Here is an 18,679-nt window from a genome sequence, read left to right on the forward strand (position 1 = left end):
GAGAGCGCAGACATCTTGGGGAGAAGGGGAATGAGGCACCCCCTAGCCACGATGCTGTGAAGCTGTGGGCCCTGGGCTGAGCAGAGGGGCCTGTGGAAATTTGGGGAGGCCGGGCTCCCGCTGAGAGCAGAGAGATCCAGCATGGCTAGAAGCAAATATGCCTAGGAGGCCCAGGTCTCCAGCAGGTAGCCCGGCCAGCCCCTCCACTGTGGGACCCACAAAGGGACCCAGGCTCAGGCTCAGATCCCCTGACAGCATGCTGCCACCCATAGTTCCCAAACATCCCTCACAACCACAGCTCAAATCCACCTGTTTTATTTTTTGTTTAAAAAATAAAAATAAAAAGGAACCAACCAAACAACACACACAAGGAGGCCGCCTGGTTCCCTTGGGCATGGGCATGCATCTGGGTCAGCAGGCCTGCACGTCATGCCCATCCCGCTGCGGCTGTGGTTGATATGAACACATCACCAGGTGTGGGAGGTGCTAACCAGTGGCAGAGTAAAAAGAGGAGTTGGGGTGGACGAGAACCAGTAGTCTCAACGTAAAGTGCATGGCGAAGGCTGGCATGGGGCCACGCCGGGCCCTCTCCCTCCTCCCCTAGCTGGGGGAAGGGGCTCAGCACAGGATTGCAGTCAGCAGGAGGTCGTGTCCACCGGCCACCGAGGGAGGGCCAGATTCCAGTCCCTGCTGTCCCCCAGCCACAGCCCTCCAGGACCCTCTGGCTTCCAGAGGAGCAGTCAGCACGGAGGGCGCTGTGGCAGCCTTCCTGGGCGGTGGGCAGCAGGCCAGCTGTCGACGGGAAGACTGAGCAGGACCAGGCCGGGCTCCTGGGGACGGACTGAGACCAGGACACAGGTGGGTCACTTCTGGGCCAAGCAAGGTCCTGTGTCACAGGCAGCATGCTCTCCCTGGATCCCACCAGAGGGTGGGGAAATGGAGACCTAGTCACACAGTGCTGTCAGACACCTCCACTGGCCAGGGAGAGCTGCGCTGCCTCAAGGGGCCACCCCAGGAATCTCTGGTCACCTGGTGGGATTAAGCAGGGCCCTTGTGCCACAGATCCAAGCCTCCCTGCAAAGAGCTTCTACCCTACCTGACCGCTTCTAATACTGGCAGGTAAGTTCTGTGGGGGCCATTTCAGGGGCAGCTCCCGGGGAGAGGGGGCATGGATGGACAGGGGCTGGACCCTCAGGCCTCCACCCCACTGCTCATATCCTGAGTGGCAATGAGGGTGCAAGCACCTGTGAGGCCCACCCAAAACGCCCTTTGTGGACTGGGTGGTCAGGGCTGGGAGGAGGGAACAGGGAGAAATGACCACCTCAGTCAGAGCACAGCCCCCTGCACCCCCCCAACCCCCAAACTCCTCCAATGCCAGGAGCAGCTCTGGGCTGGACAGGAGGCAAGTCCCTCGGGTCTGCAAAACAGCCTGTCAGCTTGAGGGGCCCTCCTCCTCCACACACACCCCTCCAAGCCCCCGCCCCACACCAAGCAGCCAGTGTTCTGCAGAAAGTGACTTCCTTCAACTTCAACCCAGACCCCAGGAACAGTGACACAAACCAAGACACTAGTGTCACGATGTGCCCCACCCTCCCGACCCCTCTGGTCCCAGTCCCATCCTACCTGCAGGCAGCCACCCTCATTGCTGTTTGCAAGCTGACAGCCGGCGGATCTTGCTGCTGGCTGAGCAGGCCTTGCGGGCAGGGTTGGAGGCGGCGCTGGCCCGGCGCTCTGCCCTCGACCTGGTATTCAGCTGGGTTGTGTCGGTGCCATTCACGCACACAGCCTTGGGAAGGACCCGGTTCTGTGCGCTCCGCCCAGCCTCCTCCTCCAGAACCTGACCTTCAAGAGGAGAGGGCCAGAGTGTGCTGACTGGGGATCCCAAAGCACACCTACTCTGCATCATTCCTGCCTGGACCCAGGCCCCCCCCCCCCACCTGTCCCATCTGACCTGCCACAGGGCCTCATCCAGGGAGCGGGAGGGTGGGCCTTTGAACCAACCGACCAGAGTCAGGCCCAGCCCACGCTCACCTGCCCGTTCAGCTGTGAGAGCGGCTCCACACTCAGGTGAGTGGGAATGTGGTGGAGGACCAGAGGCCTGGGGCCCGAGCCTCAGCTCTCTCACCTGGGTGAAGGCCAGAGCCCACTGGGCCCTGTGGAACACGAGGGGCTGTACTCAAGCCAGGCGTCCAGACTCGATGTCTCGAAACAGCCCACCCTGGCTCTCCATGCCAGGCACGAAAGAACACAGAGGCAGGTTCAGGCGCCTCCCATACCCCATGCCTTCCTGCACGGCCTGCCAGTCCTCACTGGGTCCTGGGGCCCTGCTGCGTGCCTGCTGAGCGGTGGGGGAGGGAGGGGTGCAGGAGCCCATGCTGACCACAGCACACCCTCCTCCCATGGATACCAGGAAACCACCACAGCTGCCTCGAGCCCGTCTGGTCCTCACACAGGAATGAGTTTCCACCAGCAGCATCTGGGGCCTGACTCGGCCTCTGGACCTTGCCGGAAGCCCCCTAAGCATGTGTACAGGCAGCAACTCAGGTCAGAACTCAAGAGCATGGCAGGGTGGGCGGGTGTCAGGAGCCTGCTCTAATGGGGGACGGGGGTGCCAGGGCGCCGAGTACCACAGTGCTGCTCAGACCACCAGGGTTCAGCCTCCAGCACAGCAACCAGAGCTGGGGGTTGGCCGGCAGGTAAGGAATCTACTCCACTTGCCCTCAAGGCACCAAGGGCACTGGCCCAAGCAAAACCCCTCAGGGTAGGTGGCAGAACGAGGGACAAACCAGGGAGACCCTGGTGAGCAGATCATAAGACAGGACTGAGCAGATCATAAGACGGGACTGGAGCAGAAGCAGCCCCAACACAACCTGCCGTTGGCCTAGGGCAGTTCGGCAAGGGGCAGCTGCCTGATCCCGGTGCAGGCTTGTCCCCCATCTGGAATACGGACATTTCTGGACTAGGGGTCTAGCTTGGGCCCAGACAACTGCTCTTGGACAAACATTCCACACCAAGGAAAAGTAGCCCAGGCCTCTGGCATAAGCCTAAAGGGACAGCGTGTAGTCAGTGCCCAGTGGGGCTTGCGGGGGCCCAGCAGGGTCCACACTCAGCCAGCCAGACACCTGTCCCAGAGCCCCAGTGCCTCCCAAAAGAACACCTTGATCCTATCCTGCCAGGAACAGAGGTCCAGGAGGCCTGACTTTGGACTGGGCTGTGGCCGAGTTTCCCAGCGCAAGGTCTCTGACCTGACCCCAAGACCCCAGTGGGAAATGGCTACGGCCACCACCATGGGCACCAGAGGCCTGACATGTCCTGGGAGTTTGGGTCTGTGCCCACAGGCCACGCTGCACATAGGCTCTTTCTACAGAAAACACCTAAGTCCTGGCCGAAAAGCCAGAAGGAGGCAAGCAGGACCTCACATGCGATGCAGGCAGACCTTTATGCGGAGCCAGTGGAACCAGCCCTGGGGCAGCACAGAACCGTGGACGCGGTGGCGGGGCAGTGGCCCAGCCTCCCTCAGACCCTGGGCAGGGTCAGCGAGAGCCCGCGGTGCACAGGGTGCGGGCAGGGCGGTGCTACACTAGGGCCTGGGCTCTGCCTGGAGCTCCTCCAAGGCCCTGGCCTCAGCTTCCTCTCCAGAAAGTTCTGAGCACGGGCTCTCCCGTGGGCCTCTCTCTCTAAGCCCTGCCTCAGACGCCTCCTCGCCACCTGGGGAAGAAGGCCAGGCATCAGCAGGGCACTGGCGCCAAGAGGGCCACTGGACCCTTGGGCAGAGCCCCCGGCCCTCCCCTCGATCGGGGCTCACCCGGCACTGTGAAGTCCTGAGTGTAGATGACGTCGTCCTCAATGTCGAAGAGCTCGTCGTCCACGTCGTCAGCACAGCCGTGCAGGTCCTCCAGGTAGGGCATCACTGTCATGCCCCGCCACCGGTCCTTGCAGTCTGCGCTGGGCGGGATGGGCACCGGCTGCTCAGCTGGTGGGTGCTTCTTCCGGAACCAGCTGTGGGAGCAGAGCATCAGGGTGTCCAGGATGGCTCCCCACACGGGCCCACCCTCAATTCCCACAGAGAACTACGTGGCGCGCAGAGATGGAGAAGGGTGGAGCCAACAGGAGAGACTGAGCCGGCAAGACCCCTGCACCCGACCCTCCCCCTCCAGCACCCAGCCGGGCCAGGGACTCACCTGTGCTGCCGGATCTGCTGTATGGAGAACCTCTTGGCCGGCTCATACTCCAGCATCCCTGCCAGGAGACCAGCCGGGGGCGGGGTCAGCGCGGGCAGAGGCCCCGCCCCTGCCTGGGAGGGGTGGGGGCGGAGGGCGTGGCGCGTGTGAGCGGAGCCCCGCCCCCGCTGCAAAGCGAGGTCAGGAAGGAGACCGGAGCAGGCTGGAACACAGGACAAGAGCCCACCCCAGGGATCCTGAACCTGTCCACACGTCCCAGGAAGACAAAGCACAGGGGTCGACCCTGCAGTGCCCACCCGGCTCTGGCCAGCAAAGCCGGTGACTGGCAATTCCTGCCGGAACCCCAAATCCCCAAGGCGGCAGCTGGAGAACCAGGGGCCTCCAGAGGGACACTCTCTAGAACCTGTGTGAAGGCCTTTGCCTGGAACCCGGACATGCAGAATGGGCAAGGCAGCCCTGTAGGTCTTGCTGGGCTGCCCTGAGGTGGCAGGGCTACAGGGGTGCAGAGCCCACAGTCCCTGTCTGCCGCCCCCCGCCCCCCCCAGCCACCGCCCCCCGCAGGTGGCTTTGTTCTCAGAGAAGTGTAACTTTGGGATGCTGGCACTCAGAGCTGAGCCTGAGTGGTGCAGAAGAGGAAAGGTCATGGTCACAGCCCTGTTGTGGGAGAGCGAGGGCAGGGCTGGGGCAGTGTTCCAAAGACCTGTGGGCAGGAGGCTCGCCACCCAGCTAGGCAAGACCTCTAGGCAGGCCCAGGCAGAGAGGACAGGACACTGCCTGGACCTGGGGGACAGGGACACCAAGGCCCTCCGCCATCTCATCAGCCAGACTTGGGGCTGCTTCTTATTTATTTCGTTGCACTGGGTCTTAGGTGAGGCATGAGATCTAGTTCCCTGACCAGAGATCGAGCCAGGGCCCCCTGCACTGGGAACTTGCAGTTGTAACCACAGGACCAGCAGGGAAGTCCCCCTAACTTGGGACTGTTTCAAGTGTTTTATGAGAGTGAAGGCAATAACAGGTCATCATCTGAGTCACTGGAGCAAAGAAAGCTTAAAACTGAGAGAATTCCAATCCATCAGTCCTCGTTGAAGGAAGGAAGGTCTGAAACCTCAGTCCTTGCTAGAGCTGGGGGAGGCTGGGGGTGTGTGGTGGGGGGTTGGGCTGTGAGCCTTCAAGGAACACTTGGGCAGGGAGGGCCAGGTCTGAGTCTGTGGGGCTGCCACCTCCCACATTCCAAGAAGACCCTGGGAGGGCGGGGAGCCCAGTGCCTGGCTGCCAGGGTGACCCTGATGTGGAGGGCGGGACTGGGTTGCACCACTGCAGAGCACTTGAACTGCAGCTGCTCAGCTTCACTTCACCTTCACTAACAACCAGAAAACTGGTGTGACTCCGTCATCAGGAGGCTCCAGAGCCACGCAGGACTGTGAAGCTGCTTGTTCATCTGTAGGCCACATACAGGCTAAAGCACAGATTAGGTGTCCGGCACAAGCCGAGCATCAGGTCAGTTATACAAGGCCCCGGGACTGCGGGCAGAGGACCTAGGACGGTACCAGTCACACAGGCGATATCCTGGATGTGCTGTATCATCAAAACTAACTTCACGAGGGAGCTCCCTGCCAGTCCAGGAGTGAAGACTCTGTGCTTTCACTGCTGTGGACCTGGGTGCAATCCCTGGTCAGGGAGTAGGATCCCATAAGCCACGCGTGGTGTACAAAAACATAAAACACTAACTTCAGCCAAACCCCAGGATGCTGGTGTGGCTTTATGGGGACCACCTTGGGTCAGGCTCCTGTGTGGGGGGACAGTGCCACCTGCTGAGCAGCCTGGGAACTGCAGCAAAAAAAGAAGTCCTGCAGGAGACCCCCCCCACTCACTGTTACTTCCCCTAGGGATGGGTAATTAGGACAGGGTGAAACCAAGACCCAGGGCAGGTGGCAGAGCCCAAAGGAGCCAGCGACCCCTCCCATGCTCCACTCGGGCTGCTCTCCAAGCCTGGCTAGGATGTGCCCACCTCCCATGTGCAGGGGGGTGGGGGGGGGAGGAGGAGGGGCAGGCGGCTGCAGCACCGAGATGGCTCAGCTCTCAAGAAGCCAGTGGTCTATGGAAGACCCTCGGGAGCCCCCACACCTGCAGCCTAGCATTCACCCTGAAAGCCTCACCTCTGAGCAGGTCTGAGAGTGGGGGCCCACAGTCCCCGGGGATGGTGTAGTCCCCCTTCCCGATGTTCTCAAACAGCTTGTAGATGTTGTCGCCCTCGAATGGGTACAGGCCTGTTGTGATGTTGTAGCTGTGGCCCGGGAGGACAGACCAGTCAGAGCCTGCCCTGTGGCCCTGGAGCCTCTGCCACACTCCCCCACCCCCACTACACACACACACCCCCACCCCCTGCAGGGATCGGACGTAAGGACGATGGTCTGGAACACACAGCGCTGCTGGCTCACTGTGAAGACACGGAAAGCCACTGGACTGCGCGCCAACAGGATGGGTCAGGGGACGCCTGTCAGTGAGCTCTCAGTGGAATAAAACGGATGCCTCTTTGCCCAGACCATTGGCTGCCCCACGGGGCTGCAGCACCAACTCGCCTTGGGCGGGAGAACACAGGCCCCCTCGCTGCTGCTGGGCTTATGGAGGGATAGACGCCCGCAAGGCAGTCTGGGTGGGAGCCAAGCATCACTGGCAACTCGTGGTATCTTTAAGAACTCAGGCCCAGGAGTCAGGACAGAAAGCCTTGCCTGAACAGTGATGGGTGACTCGCGCAGGGGGACACCAGCACAAGGCCGAGGTAGGCAAGAGGACAGCTGGTCCCAGTGCATGTGCCCTCCCCACAGCAGTTCCTGACCCTGGCTCTGTGGCCTCCCCAGACATAGGGGACCTGCCAGGAGGGGCAGGTCGTGAAGGCCTGGAGTCTGAACCGAGTGCCTGGGGCTGGGGTGGGTGAGTTAGAGGGACCCTGGGCTAAAGACACCAGGCCCAGGGCACTTACAGCGTGACGCCCGCTGACCAGATGTCCACCTTGAAGCCAGAGAAGGTGTCCAGGCCATTGGCAATCTCAGGTGGCTGGAATGCTGGAGAGCCCTGGCTGGTCCGGCACGTGTCATCCTCGGCAAACGGGTGCAGTGCCTGTGGCAGCGCCAGGTAGCCCTTAGGAAATGGCCCCAGGGACTGGACCCCATGCCCCGTCCGCCCCGGGCCCCCCCACGCACCTCAGCCACACCCAGGTCAGAGATCTTGAGCGTGCCACCAGTGGTGAGCAGCAAGTTGCCGGGCTTGATATCCTTGTGCACGATGCCCTGGCTGTGCAGGTACTCCAGGCCGTCCACCAGCTGGCAGAAGTACCTGCGGGCACAGCTCTGTGACCACCACCCAGGGCCAGCCACCTGGGCTGTGCTGTCACCCTAGCCTCTGGCCTGGAAAGAGCCATGCTGCTCACTGCCCCTGCCCCGTCCCCTCCTACCACAGGCCAGCTGGTCCTCCAAGCAACTGGGGGCTGACTCTCCAGGAGAACTTGGCCTTGGGGCAGTGAGGCCCAGTTAGGGGCTCCCCCAGCACCAGGAGGCCTCACAGCCTCAGGCAACGGGCATGCAGGGCAGTGTGTGTGCAGAGGAGCCAGTGGGCTGCCACAGGGCATGCACAGCAGCCAGGCTACACAGTCGCAAACTGGGCGCCAAAGCCCTGAGTTTTGAAACACACTTGAACTTCCATCTCACTTGTGCTCAGAATAAGCTCTCTGAACACAGGACCAGGTCCCTTAAGGCCCTGGCCCTGAGTGACCTGCAGGGGCGGGGGTAACGGTGGGGCTCGAGCTCACTCACCCATGGGCCTGGCACACAGGGAAGCGCTTCTCGGGCACGCTGTCCAGCATCTCCTGCATGCCACACACGCAGTACTCCATCACCATGTACGTGGGCCGTGCTAAGGAAAATACGCAGCAAGCACCCCGCTCTGGACAGGACGGGCCCTGGGACACAGACAAATGCTGGGGGTGGGGCTGCACCAGAGGAGTGAGTGGGAGCACTTGGGAGGGATCATGGGCATTGCAGTGGATCCCCACCCCTCCACAGATCCTCCAGCACCTTCCTATGGCGCTCTGTGCCACCTTCAGGCTCAGCCCACACAGCCTAGCATGAAGGCCCCTGGTTGTTCCATCCCAAGGAGGAGCTTAAGCCTCAGCCCCAAGGGGAGCGAGAGACAGAGGCCCATGGGGGCCCTGGGGAAGAGAAGGCTGGAGTCGTGGGGGGGTGGGGAGGGAGTGAGGAAGGGTGGGAGCCAGGGTCAGGTCGAGGCCCCCCAGCCACACCTCTTTGTGGAGAAGAGCCCAGTCATTCTGCATCTAAAGGGTCAGGGATAGAGCCCTCAGCAGGACCCCAGGCCCCTAGACCTGGCCTCTGGGAGTCGCAGCTCAAGAGGAGAGGGGAAGGCCAAGGAGACTGCCAATATGCCCGCCCACCCGTGGGGACATGCCCAGCTCCCCACCCCCTGCAGGATATATCTTCTGCTTCTCCTCGTTGTACAGCACATCCACTAGCTGGATGACGTTCCTGTGCCGCAGCCTCCTCAGCAGCTGGATCTCCCTGGAGAGAGGACGGGCGGTCAGCCGAGTCCCGGCAGCTCGGCCGCACCCAACATGTGGAGGGCACCGCATGGAGGGTGCCAGGTCTGCCAGAGCCCAGCAGGGCTTCAACACAGCAACAAGACCAGGAACGTCCAACACTTGGACTGAAGATGCATGGAGACCACAGCAAGGGTGCACAGGGGCAGCACAAGGGGTGTGGGAGCTGGGACTCCAGAGACAGCCCTCTCCACCCCCACCCCCACCCCGTTGCCAGTGCAGCTCCTGAGGATTCTCTGCAGGAGCCGGTGGTAGTGAAGGGGGAAAAGTCGGAGGTCTGTGAGGCGGCTTTGCAGAACACTAAACAGAGTCACCAACTGACCCAGCACCTTCACTCAGGGTATGTGCCTTGGAGGACTGAGAACACACGACCTGTGCACATGTGCTCATGGCAGCACCATCCATGGCATGGAAGCCCAGGGGTGGACACAGTGTCCCTCCACACCCAGGAGCATCCCTCAGCCCTGAAAAGGAGAGAAGCCCTGATACTTGCTACCACATAGACGGGCCCTGAGAACACGATGCTCAGTGAGAGCAGCAGACACAGGACACGCAGGGTGTGATCCCACTGATGGGAAACGTCCAGAACAGGCTGATCCACAGACATAGAGAGTGGGTTCCTGGTTGTCAGGGGCTGGGGAGGGGATAGAGTGACAGAGGAGACAGGGCTTCTTTTTGGGGTGATGGAATGTCCTGGACCTACAGAGAGATGACCATTACTAAAAAGATACCAAGTGCCACAAAACTGCATGATATGTGAGTAATACCTCAATAAAGGTTTTGTAAAGTCCTCACCAGGAAGCCCATGTGTGATACATAAGAACATCAGGGCAGGGAGGGCCCGCCCTCTTGACACTCGGCTCCCACCCCTCCCACTGTCCACATTTCATGAAAAGGTCGCCTATTCCAGAAAACCCACACCCCACCCTCACAGACCAGTGCACGATCCTGGGCCCTCATAGTGGAGGTCCTCCTTCCACGCGGATCATGGCCCGGCACTCAGAACCCCCACTTCCTGGAACCAGTGTGCAGGAGGCCCTCCACTTGCAGGAAGAAACACAGCTTCACAGTGGCTTCTTGCAAGCCCACTGGCTGCTCCGTCCCTGCCCAGGGTCCCCTCTAGGCCAAGAGGATGCACATCTAAATTCTCCTCTGAACTGAAGCAGGGGGAGGTGACTCAGAGGCTGGGCCCCGGGTTCACACCATCTGGCCACCAGAGTGAGCAGGGACCACACACACGGCAGCTCCACCTGGGTACTGACCCTGGCTGTGCCGGCTCTGTGGGTACGTGGGGAGCAGACTCTGATGTGAGGAGTCCCCCTACATCGTGACACAACCACCACGATGTCTCCCACTATCTCTGGGTGTCCCTGGGGACAAGGCAGTGTGGTGAGTCCTGGTGGGTGGGAGCAGACTCCCCAGCCTGCCTCTGGCAGGGCCTCCCTCAGCCTGCCCAGCTTGGGCCCACTGTGGACCAGTAGGTCCCACTCACTCCTGCAACGGGCCTTCCCAGGCTGCTGTGGGCCAGGCACTGGGTCCGTGGGCACCCTGTCCTGGGGGTCCCCTCAGACGCTCCAGGCCCACCGGGACTCCTCGGCAGTGGCCCTGTGCTCCCAGGCTTCCTTCCCCCATCATCTCATAGCTCTGACTCCCAGCCTGCTGCCGGCTCCCCAGGGCCAGAGCTCAACTGTGGTGACTCAGGGCCCCTCCCCTGCCTTTAAGTTCTCCACCCCTTCTATCCGACAGAGAGGTGGACACCCCAGGCCGCCCAAATGGAAGCCTTTGTCCTGACAGTGACGACGAGGCCTCTCGGGTCTCTGCCGCGTGCTGCCTGGTTGGAGTACAAAGCAGCTCCTTGCAGAGGTGCCAGGAGAGAGGGCCCCAGGGAGGAGTCCCGGGGCAGCTCCCTCAGTGTTTGATGTCTGCTAAGCTAACTGGCCAGCAAGGGCACCCACAGCGGGGACGGGATTTGCAGCCCAGAGGGGAAAGCGGCACATGGCGGCAAGCTCAGTAGAGAGCCCGCAGGCTGGGGCGGGGATGGGACACAGGGCCCAGTGCAGATCGAACTCCTGAGGCATAGGGACAGCTCAGGTGACCATCCCCATCGGCCTCCCTGCTGGACACAGGAGGGGAGACACAGAAGAGGGCCCAACCCAGACCGTGACTCCTGTGGCAACAGGACAGCCCAGGTGATCGCCTGTCCCTTCTCCATCCAGAGACACTACATAAACCCACGTGTGGAGACAAGGAGCCCTTGACACCTGAGCCAACACGTGGCCACCTCGGGGAGGCAGGCCTCACAGCCAGGCTTCAAGCAGCAGCCGCCAGTCCCAATGTGCAAAGTCTCCAAACTCGGATGCAGCTGCCAACCACAAGCACAGTGGTGCCTGCCCCAGGCCTGCCCAGGCGTGGACAAGCCCAGGTTCTGCCTTCTGTGCCATGAGTACCCATCCCGGGACCATCCACCCAGCTGAGCCTCCCCCTCTGCCCACTGCCACTGGGGCAAGACTCCTTTGCAGGAAAAGTTTAATGCGGGAGGGACCCCCAGGCAGTGGACAGCACTACCCCCAACCCGTCAGGAAAGCCAGCTCTGGAGGGAGGGCCCTATGCAGGGCCCTCAATCAACACGATCACAGCCTCCTGAGATGTGAGTGAGCCCGCTGTCAACACCAAGGAAGGGGCAACACCACCAGGGAAGGGGTCACAGTGTCAAACTCTATGAGAAGAGAACTGCAAGCCCACAAGGCCAGGACCGCAGCGGAGACAGCACAGACACACACTCCGAATGGGTGAGGGGATGCAGGAGGATCCCTGAAACATGCACTGCAGGGGCCGAGATGTTCTCGTCACCTAGGAATAGCACCACTGGCCAGAGAAAAAGAAAAACATTATTTAAAGAAAGAGGAGAGCCGGGCGCTCAGCCAGGATGCAGGAAGTGAAATGAGAGGAAGCAAGCCTTCCGGTCCAGCCGCAGTTGCTCAGGGCGGGCATCGCAGGGACCTGCCTGTGGTGCTGGGAGCAGAGTGGAGCCAGGGCAGGCTCGCTGACCGCCCACAAGGGGAGGGCAATGAAAGAGCCAGGTCCTAAAGCACTGGAGTTCACAGAAGAGTGCAGCTGCCCCCATGGCAACCCACCTCAGGGCCCCGGGACCTGCCACCTCGTTCCCTCTAGATGCTGACGGGTCCAGGGAGAGCAAGGAAGGGGTGATGGCTGCTCTGGCCGAGGGACACTGAGCAAGACCCCCTCACCCCTTGGTCCTTCTGCTGATGCTTCCAATCATGTGGCGAGGGGCAAGAGACGAAAATGAGGAGAAACTCAAGAAAAGTGAAGTTCAACACAACACGTGCTCGCACAACTGCCAAGCAGCACAATTCCTAATGGGCATCAGCAGGGGATGACCCATACGTCCACTGATGGGGATGGATACACATGTCCACACACAGGGGCAACAGGAGTAGATAACCCACACGTCTACTGATAGGGATGGATACACACATGTGCACACACACACACGGCCATCAGGAGGGGATGACCTACACATCCACTGATGGGATCAGATACACATCCCCCCCCACACACACACAGGCAGCATCAGAAGCTCTGACACTCGCTACCATGTGGACGCACCTGAGAACACGAGAGAAGCAGACACAGAACACATAGCGTGTGATTACGCTGATGGGAGACGTCCAGAACATGCCGATCCACAAACAGAGAGTGGGTTCCTGGTTGTCAGGGGCTGCGAGGGGGAGCAGGGGTGACTGCTGACAGGGATGGGGCTTCCTTTTCGGACATGGACTGTTCCGGACTAGAGAAAGGTTGTGGTCGCACTCTCCAGGAAAGTACCTGACCCTGAGTTACCTGCTCACAGCTGAGTTTCAAATCATGTAAAACGTGTCTCACTAAAGCTGTTCAGAGAACATGCCACCTCCAGCTGTGTAGTAGACACATGATAATGGGCGACTGGGCTGTGACTTCCAACAGGCTTCTGGGTGAGGGGCCAGTGTCCCCCATGCCCTAGCCTGGGCTGTCCCTATGGCCCCTGGGCTCCATTGCATATAGTCACCCCTAAGTCAGGACGTGCAATGAGATCCTGGGTGCTTCAAGGAGCAGCTGTGCCCTAGTGATGACAGGTGGCCTCAGGGAGGAAGCTTTACCAATACCTGGATAGTGGGGGTACCAGCAGATGCCAGGACCTGGCAGAGGCCACTTGGGATGGGAACGAGGGCCAGGAAAGTCCAGGCTAGGCTACAATCCCAAATACTCACTCTCGGGTCCAAGAGCCCACCAGTCACCACTGCTGGCCTGGAGACTAGCACTGGGCACTTGGGCCAGGACGCAAGGCAGGAGCACCAGGAACGCTGATAAGGAAGGAGGCTGGCAGGGCCCCAAGTTGCCAGTCCCGGCTCTGCACAGCTCACCGAGCACATGCATCAGGCACACAGCAGGCACAGGCCCTGAGCTGCCGTCTCACAGAGGGAACGTGGGGCAGGAGCACGGAGACTGTCCCTGCTTCTCAACAGCTGATGGAAAAGCCCACAAAGAATAGGACCTTGTGACAGGTGAGAATCCTGTGAGCTGGGCCCACCTGCCCTCCCAGGGGTCAGGGCAGAGGGGTGTATACCCACCATCTGTACAGGCATGAAGCCCCAGGGCTGCCCCCGGCCAGGGAGGCACCAGCATGGCCTCTGTGGCTGACCAGAAAAACAAGCAGACACAACTTACATGGAAAATGACCCTTTTCATTAAAAAGTCCTTGGATTGGTAAAGAGAAGTTCGAAGGTGTCAGTGTTAAAACGACAACTGCTTTCTTTTTCACTTCTTGATGCTTTTCTTAATGTTCCTATTTTACAACAAGAACAAGTTAGCAGGACTTCCCTGGCAGTCCAGTGGCTAAGAGTCCAAGCTCCCAATGCAGGGGGTCCAGGTTCCATCCCTGAGTCGGGAAGATCCCCTGGAGAAGGGCATGGCAATACCCTCCAGTAGAAAACCCACGAACAGAGGAGCCTGGCAGGCTACAGTCCATAAGGTTGCAGAGTCAGACATGACTGAGTGACTTACACACATAAAGAACAAAGAGGGACAAGCACAAACCACAGCAGCCCTCCTGGGAGGAGCCACAGGAGGGGAGACTTCCTCTGTCACACACTGCATTTCTTAAGGAATGCGTCCCATCCCAACTGGAGCTGCGGGACTCCTGAGGCTTGTCTGGAAAGTTCCGGACACTTCACTCCATGAGAAGAGTCTGGAGTTGAGTTTATTAAGTCTCTCCAAGACAAAGGAGCCTTTTTTCTTCTTTGTAGCTGCCTGCCAGCAAGGCTGACCCAGAAGCATGGATCTTGGGGCCCTGCTTGAATGCCCGCACAGAGCAGTCCAGCACATATCATCAGGATTCAGGACAAGGGAACAGGGCACTCAGAGCAGGGCTCGCCCTCATGACATTCAGGAAGGAGGCACGGGGGTTCTAACCTGAAGGCACATACCCAGCAGGCCCTCCCCTCACTAGCCCGCAGGTGGCCGGCCGGCACGGGGCCAGAGCTGAGCTCCGAGAGGGGAAGACCTGTGCCTCTGGGGCTGAGACGGACAAAAGGGCCCGACCCTGCAGCTGTGGCACCTCACAGCGACCCCCAGGCCCCTGTGGATGCCAACCACCCTGCCTCCCCAGGCTCAGTCTCCCCAAGGCTTCCTCCAATGGACACTGTCTCCACAGTTCCAGAGACCACAGCTGATGGCTCAGGAAACCAGAACTGGGAGCCGTGATCTTCCGTTGGATGGCCAAGCAGGAGGGAATCTCTGTGTGGTGATCGCCCTGTAACTTGACCTTGGGCACATACATTTGCAGATGGGGAGGGGCTACCTCAGGTGTGCATCACCCTGTGGAAGAACTGGGCACTCACCCACCTGACACCTCTCCCTCATCTCAGGGTGGGGCATGTGCAGATGTTCCAGGTGCCCCACTTTCTCTGAAGCCCCCGGGATGGCCAGCAGTGGCTGGGGTGGCCCTAACCAAACATCAATTGGTGCTGGAAATGAGCCTGGCCCCTCCCAGCTTGGGATGCAGCAGAGCATAAGGCACCAGACACTAGGGCGACCTGCGCCAACTTCATCCAGGAGGGCCTGTCCAGGCTGGAAGAGTCCAGCACACCACTCCTGGGACAGACCAAGGGATGAGGCCTAAGAGGAGCCAGGAGGACAAGGACCAGCCCTGGAGAGAATGTGTGTGTGTGGGGGGGGGTTCCCTTTCTGCCAGCAGCATCCAGAAGCCCACTGGCCCTCAAACCACAGTGGTGGCCAACTGGTAGCCCGAGGGTCACCTCTTCCCCATACACTTCTGGATTAAGAAGAAAAGGTGACTCAGAGAAACAGGGAGTGAGGATTGGATCAGAAGTGTGGCCTAACTTAGCCTGCAGGAGGGCACTGGCACCCACTGTCCCCTGGACTGTCTCACCCAGGACACTGGTGGCCCCTGCCTAACCCTCACCATGCAGGTGGCAGATGGGCACAGAGAACTGGCTGGGCTGGCCCTGAGACGCCTGGTCCTGCCATTGCTGGGGGGGGGGGGGTCCATGGCTGGGGCACGGTCTGCAGCCAGTCTGGCCCCACTGCCCTGCTCTCCAGGTGTCCCACAGCAAACAGAAGCAGCTGGGCGCTCACTGTCAAACTGCCCGGAGAGCAGGGGGGCTGGGAGGAGGGGTGAGAGTAATCAGGGAGCAGCACTCCCAGGACCGGCCAAGGTCACCAGCCAGTCCTGCCGCCTGGCCCGTTAGATAAAGCCTTGGGCTAGGGTAGGGTGGGATCCCCAGGCAGCAGAGATAAGGAGAGGGTGTACCCTCCCAGAACCAGCATAAAGTACGGAGGCAGGGCTCCCACCGCCTTGGGGATGCCTATGGCCAGACAGGCGCCTGAAAAAAATCTGTGTAAAAAGTTCGCCTGGACACAAGCCGACCCCCACTTCTCAGGAGCCACAGAGCCTGCAAGTCGTGGATGTGTCCTGTGGCACATCCCAGGCGAGTGAGAAAGGGCCAAGTTCCCCTCTGCAGACTGATAAACCGGTGCAAACAATTATTTTTGGCAACCGCAGCCTCCGCCTCCAACAGGGTAAACAAATGGCGTGTCCCGGCCCTAGTAACAGCCTCACGCTGGGAGGAAACCTGCTGGCGGCAGGCAGAGCCCTTTCCGAACCCAACTGCTTTTGGTTTTCCGAAGCCAAACCAACGCTGGCCGCCTCCGCCGGGTACCTGAGCCCTCCGGACGGCTAAGAGGGCACAGAGGGAGAGGGGCGCCCCCTTCCGAGGGCCCCGCCGAGGCTGAGAGAGCAGGACGCCCAGCCGCAACGAGCGATCCTGACTTCACCCAAGTCCCCCAAAGAGTTGCCCACGACTCTCCCTGGCTGGTCGACTCGGGTGCTTAAGGAAACGGAGGACGGAAGAAAGTAACCGAGAGGAGAAGGGAAGAGGAAGGGAGGGAAGGGGGAAGAAGGGGGCCGCCCAGCGGCGCGCGTCCCCACCCAGGAAGCCCGGACTTACTTCTTCACGTTGGCCTCCCCGTTGGGGATCCTCCGCAACTTCTTCTTCTTGAGGATTTTGACGGCTCTTCTGCACAGTGTCTCCGAGTCCAGCACCTCCTTCACCTTACCGTACGACCCCTCCCCCAGCAGGTCCCCCATCAGGTACTTTCCGATGAGCTTGGCCCGCTTGCGGCGGGGCTGGTAGATGACCTCGGTGGAGTCGATCCGGTGGATGAATGTGTCCATCCCCACCGACATCAGCTCGCCCTCTGTAAACATGCCCAGTTGCTGCGGGTCCGCCACCTCCATCCTGAACTCCAGGCCTCCGACTCCGGCCGGCGGTCCCTTATCCCCTTTGTGAACTTCGCGGGGAGCGGTTCTTCCTTTTGTTTCCCCCCGCCCCGCCTCAAAATTCCCTTCTCCAAAATTAAAAGTCAACAAAATCGAAAAAATAAGAGAAAAAGAAAAAAAAATAATAATAAAGGAAAACCCTCTTGGAAAAGAAACGATTGTACTGAACCTAAGTTCAAAAGGCGCGGCTGGTCCAGAGCCCGGGCAGCCGGGCGTGCGCAGCGTCCCAAGTTTGGGGGCCGCCCGACCTCGGAGCTTCGGGGCGGGCAGGCGCGTCCACGGGGGCCCTCGGGAGGCCGGTGGGGCCGGGAAGTGCTAGGTCATCCTCCAGGGACTTTAGACCCTCGAACGAACACGGACGCGGCCGGGCCGAGTCTTCTCCGCGCCGTCCATTACCAGCGGGCCATGGCGCGCGCCCGGGGTCCCGCGCAGGCCAGCTCTGGGGCTCCCAGAGCTGGACAGGTGAGCTTTGCCGGGAGCAGGGCGCGCAGCTCGGGGGCGTCTCCCGCCGTCCGGGGCGCCCGAGACGCCGGCAGGTACGTATCCGGAGCGCGCGGGGCACCTTCGTCCAGCTCGGCCGGCTCCCGCCAGCGCCGGGGCTGCCCGGGGCCCGCCGGCTGCAAGGAGCAGGGCTCGTCCGAACCAGCCGCCGCCCGGGCGCCCACACACCGGCCCGGGACACCGAGCGACAGCGCGGGCCCGGCGGGCGCCTCGCCCCAAACGGCAGCCCGCGCTCGCTCTCCGCCCGAACGCCGTCGGTCGAGGACCAGCGGGGCGCGCGGGGCTCCGGGCAGCCGAGGCGGCGCAGGCCGCAGGCCCCGGACCCGGGTTCCCGGAGTTGCCGGGGCCCGGGCGGCGCCTATCGCGCCGCGGCCGCCGCGCGCGTGGAGCAGGCGGGGCGGCGCGGGGGCCCAGCCCATGCAAAGCGGCCGCTCTGCCGGCCGGCGCCCGCCGCCGCTACCGCCGCGCCCCGCCTCAGTCGCGGGCGCCCCGGTCCTCCTCCCCCTTCCGCGCCCGACACGCCGCCGCCATCTTGTTTACCTCCTCCCCCGCCCTGCACCGCCTCTCCGCCGCTCGCCCGCCGCGGGCCCGCCCCTCGCGGCGCCGACGTGCACGCCCGTTGGCCGAGCCTACCAGCCCCGTCCCCTCAGCGAACCCTGCCGCCACCGCCCATTGGGCTATTTGGACCCGGGCGGGTCCCGGAGCGGGGATTGGTTCTCGTTCGGCCCCGCCCCAGGGGTGGTTACTGCTCGCTCATTGGCCCGAGGAGACGCCCGTCAAGTGGAGGGGGCGGGAAGCAAGCGCGGGGAGGTGAGGCCGTGGCGTTGACCTGGGAGGGGTTGAAGGTTGGGGTTGGAGTTCGCGAAGGCCGAGGGTCGCCTCGGAACCGGGAATCGGGGGAGGGAGGGTGTCTGAGCACAGCCCTGGCTGTCCCGGGTGCGGCTCACAGATGCTGGTGGGCGCCTGCTAGGGCCTGTCCCCCGAAATATCGTTTGAAGCGAGGTCAAGGGTCAAAAAGTAGCCGAAAGTGGCCAATTGAAGGCAGAAAGCCTTTATTAAGCATCTCTCAGGCCAGACGGGGCGAGAAGTGCGCTGGACCGTCTCTGCCCTAAAGAATCTCACGGGGTAAAACGCAGTACTCAGCTGGCATGGTGCCAGCAAAGTGCTTTGGATGAAAAATACAGAGATGGCAAAATACTAGGGCTTGATGAAATTGAAAATTCCTCCAGGCCTGTGGGGTTTTTCTACCTTTCTGTTTTTTTATCACTTGATTATTTTGCCAGAACAAACTGCTTGTCTTGAGTGGGAACGGTGGGAGCTGACACTGTCAGATTTGGGCTCTAGGCTGCGAGTTTTGAGCCTGACACCTGTGGACTGCCTAAATCTATGTGTGAAATTGAGTGTGTCCTTGTGTGTGTTCTTGGGGACATCTAGGACTTTCATCAGATTCTCAAATGACCCACAGAAGGCAGATTGCTGTGGCTTTGGGGATGGGGGGACCACAAGTCACACCAACATACAAGCCAGCCCTAA

General features: G+C 61.1%; 1 protein-coding gene across 5 annotated transcripts; it reads right to left on the reverse strand.

The window, feature by feature from the left end:
• Positions 1 to 299: 299 nt before the first annotated feature.
• On the reverse strand, positions 300 to 17,320 carry STK11 (serine/threonine kinase 11). Of its 5 annotated transcripts, none has more exons than XM_006050501.3 (10): positions 16,314 to 17,320; positions 8,666 to 8,749; positions 7,991 to 8,080; positions 7,382 to 7,514; positions 7,162 to 7,298; positions 6,338 to 6,465; positions 4,182 to 4,239; positions 3,806 to 3,999; positions 1,624 to 1,837; positions 300 to 911 (listed from the first exon to the last, which is right to left on the reverse strand). In XM_006050501.3, the coding sequence occupies exons 1-10, from the start codon at positions 16,601 to 16,603 to the stop codon at positions 428 to 430; spliced, it is 1,812 nt and encodes a 603-aa protein (XP_006050563.1). In that variant the 5' UTR covers positions 16,604 to 17,320; the 3' UTR covers positions 300 to 427. The 5 variants fall into 5 exon arrangements, with proteins under 5 accessions (XP_006050563.1, XP_025148559.1, XP_025148560.1 ...); XM_025292774.3 differs by having other exon boundaries at positions 372 to 841; positions 16,314 to 17,301; XM_025292775.2 differs by having other exon boundaries at positions 771 to 911; positions 1,624 to 1,842; positions 16,314 to 17,290.
• Between the last annotated feature and the right edge of the window lie 1,359 nt (positions 17,321 to 18,679).

This window comes from Bubalus bubalis, chromosome 9 (genome assembly GCF_019923935.1).
Source record: "Bubalus bubalis isolate 160015118507 breed Murrah chromosome 9, NDDB_SH_1, whole genome shotgun sequence".
Lineage (NCBI taxonomy): Eukaryota > Metazoa > Chordata > Mammalia > Artiodactyla > Bovidae > Bubalus > Bubalus bubalis.

Excerpts from the sequence above, each read along its gene's own strand:
- STK11 (XM_006050501.3), bottom strand. The coding sequence starts at position 16,603 with ATGGAGGTGGCGGACCCGCAGCAACTGGGCATGTTTACAGAGGGCGAG. Across the intron at positions 6,466-7,161 it reads TGGTCAGCGGGCGTCACGCT|CTACAACATCACAACAGGCC; the intron begins GTAAGTGCCCTG and ends CCCGGGCCACAG. Across the intron at positions 912-1,623 it reads ATGAGGGTGGCTGCCTGCAG|GGAGAGCATGCTGCCTGTGA; the intron begins GTAGGATGGGAC and ends GGTGGGATCCAG.